Source organism: Dipodomys ordii, unplaced genomic scaffold, assembly GCF_000151885.1.
Source record: "Dipodomys ordii isolate 6190 unplaced genomic scaffold, Dord_2.0 Scaffold69, whole genome shotgun sequence".
Classification (NCBI taxonomy): domain Eukaryota; kingdom Metazoa; phylum Chordata; class Mammalia; order Rodentia; family Heteromyidae; genus Dipodomys; species Dipodomys ordii.
The window spans coordinates 3,151,960-3,154,986 of NW_012267285.1; the positions used below are offsets into that span (position 1 = coordinate 3,151,960).

General features: G+C 64.9%; 1 protein-coding gene across 1 annotated transcript in view; it reads right to left on the reverse strand.

Annotated features, from left to right (window-relative positions):
• The window catches only part of Cacna2d4 (calcium channel, voltage-dependent, alpha 2/delta subunit 4), a 67,207-nt gene that overhangs the window by 49,370 nt on the left and 14,810 nt on the right, over nt 1–3,027 (reverse strand). Inside the window, exons 16-20 of the mRNA XM_013023618.1 lie at nt 2,591–2,668; nt 1,697–1,777; nt 791–865; nt 422–508; nt 165–236 (exon numbers count right to left, since the gene is read on the reverse strand). Coding sequence (XP_012879072.1) covers nt 165–236; nt 422–508; nt 791–865; nt 1,697–1,777; nt 2,591–2,668 — 393 coding nt within the window. The remainder of the gene's footprint in view (nt 1–164; nt 237–421; nt 509–790; nt 866–1,696; nt 1,778–2,590; nt 2,669–3,027) is intronic.

A 3,027-nucleotide genomic window follows, 5' to 3' on the forward strand; every position in this document is an offset into this window, starting at 1 on the left:
GGCGAGGCTGCCCCTCCCTGGTGGCGGGCAGTGCCTCCCGCTGGGCCAGCTCCGGCCCTCTGGGTTGCCGCCAGCATCGGGTCCCAGGCTGTCCTCAGCCAGGGGCGGCCAGCCCTCCCAGGCCTTCCCGGGACCCCAGCCCGGCTCCACTGCCCGCGCCTCACCCCTCTGTCCAGCGGGACCTGCACGCTCATGTTCAGAGAGCCCGTCTCCCGGTTGATCATGGCGGTCCGCAGCTGTGAGAGCAGAGAGCGGCTGTTAGGTCCTTGGCCGGGCCTGGAGGGGGCCGGGACAGCTGTACGTACCAGCTCACCAGGGAGATCACCGGGAACCCCCTGGATGGCCAGGAACCCCTGGATAGATCACTGAACCCCCCCCCCCGGTTTGTTGGGTGAACCGGAGTGGCCGGCTTCCTACTCACGGCTTCGGCCTGGTCTTCCCACTCCACCTCGGAGAGGTCCACGCTGTTGTAGTTGGGCTTGGGCTTCAGCTTCTTCCCCTCCCTGTACTGGGGGCGGGGGCCGGGGGGGGCGCCGGGTCGGCACACAGCCCAGAGCCCACTCCTTCCCCCTCCCCAGCCTTCCCCGCGAGACTCCTGGACCCCAGGCGATCTCAGCCCCCAGCGGGGGCTCCCCGGCCCCTCAGATCAGAGCCACAGTTCCACACTGCCATGGAGGACGGAGACTCCGCACGGTTGCTGACCTCCGAAGCTGATTCTGGGAGGTCGCAGCCCCTCCGCCCTTCCCTGTCTTCCCGTCCATACCCCAAGGCGAGTCGGCTGTGTACCTACCAGGGGCCGGAGGTCCGGGTGCGAGAGGATGTACCCGTTGTTAGTGTTCAGGAAGGCGTAGCCGTGCACCCCGAGCTGCAGGGCCGGAGTGGGGTGTCAGGCGTTTGTGATGGTGACCAGAGGTGTGTGTGTGTGTGTGCGTGTGTGGTGTGTGTGTGGTGTGTGTGTGGGTGTGTGCATGTGTGTGTGTGCGCGTGTGTGTGCATGTGTGTGTGGTGTGTGTGTGCATGTGTGTGTGTGTGTATGGTGTGTGTGTGGTGTGCGTGTATGTGTGTGTGTGGTGTGTGTGTGTGGTGTGTGTGTCTGCGTGTGGTATGTGTGTGTGTGTGGTGTGTGTGTTCTGGGGCTTGGACTCAGGGCCTGGGCGCTGTCCCTGAGCTTTTTTTTTTCCTCATGTCTAAAGCTCTACCACTCAGAGTCAAGCTACACTTCCAGCTATTTCGGTGGTTCATTGGAAATACGAGTCTCATGGACTTTCCTACCCGGGCTGGCTTTGAACCGAGATCCTCAGATCTCAGCTTCCTGAGTAGCTGGGATGACAGGCGTGAGCCATTGGTGCCTGGCACCTGCCTGGGACCGGGCTGCGGGACTGTCCCAGTGGGGCCAGGTGGCCACCGCCTGCCAAGGCTGGAGCTGGAAGGTCCCCAGAGGCCCAACTGTTGGGGCCACCGGCCCGGGGCCCTGCTTGGCGGAGTGCTGAGGATGGGAGGCCGAGTGGGAGGGGGCTAGGCCACTGGGGCGCGGCTTTGGAAGGGGAAGGGAGACTCCGGCCCTTCCGGCCTGACCTGGGGCCATGGCCGTGCCCCAGGGCCCCGACACCGGAGATCCAAACCCTGAGCCCAAACCACCCGTGGCTCCTCGGAAGTCGGGCTCCGCGCCGTGGCCCCTGAGCCCCCCCGGGCTCACCTTGTAGCGGGGCGCCAGCTTCATGAGCTCCCGCAGGGTCACATCGCAGCCCACCACGCCCAGCAGGATGCCGTGGGCCCGCTGCAAAGAAGATCCCGCGCCGGGGTACTGAGCACCAAGCACCCGGGAGGCCTCCCCAGAGCCCGCCCGCACGCGCCTCGAGAGAACCTTCCCCCCTGAGTCCCCTCGGGGCTGAGATCCTTGGAGGAAAACTCTGGAAGCTGCCAGAGGAATTCCCGGGAGCCCGCTCGGCAGCCGGGAGATTAATGGCCGGCATTAATATTTAAGTGCTGGTATTTAAGCGCAACACAAAGCGGAATGAAATATTCATCTTTGCAGCAGAGCCCAGGCAACATGTGTGACTGCACCCTGTCGCATGAGGGCTCCAGGTGGAAGCCGGAACGTTCTAGAAATTCCCTCCAAGAAGCCCTGGCTAACACATTAGAGTCTGCCTGGCTTGGTAGGCTAAGGGCGGCTTTGCTGGGGGGGCTGGAGGGACCCCTTTGGCCAGGTGTCCCCCAGACAGTGGTCCCGAGGGGGAGACAGGGCAGGGATGACCCCGGCTGGCTGAGCAGAATCGCTGGAGGAGATTCCGGCCAGTCCAGCCCCGCCCCCACCCCGCATCACTGCAACCCCCTGTCCACTGAGGGACCCCACACCCCACCTCACACCCCGCTGTCCACTGAGGGACCCCACACCCCACCTCACACCCCGCTGTCCACTGAGGGACCCCACATCCCTCCCAGCATCGGCCTGGGACCCCTGGCATCTGTCTGCTGTGGACAGGGCTGTGGACCCCTGGCCTCTGCTGTGGACAGTGCTGTGGACCCCTGGCCTCTGCTGTGGACAGCGCTGTTGGACCCCTGGCGGCAGGATAGAGCCGGCGTCACTCACGGTCTCGTTCTTTTTGCTGAAGACTGGCATGGCCACCGTGGTCAGGAGGGTCAGGCTCTGTGCCTTCGAGGTGAAGAGCTGCCAGGGAGGAGGGCGGAAGTGGGGGTCAGGGGAGGGGGAGAGGGGATGGGGGCAGGGGAGGGAGGTCAGTGGCCTGGAGGTCAGGGGATCGGGGTCAGGGAATGGGGGTTCGGGGGATGGGGGTTCAGATGATGGGGATCAGGGACTGGGGGTCAGGGGATGGGGGGTCAGGGGACTGGGGGTCAGAGGATGGGGGGTCAAGGGATGGGGGAGTCAAAGGATGGGGAGTCAGTGGACTGACTGGGTGTTGGGATGGGAGCGTCAAGTGATAGTGGGGGTGAATGGGGTATCGGGCATGAGGGGTTCAGGGGACTGGGGGTGAGGGCCTGGGGGTCAAGGGATAGGGGGTCTGGGCA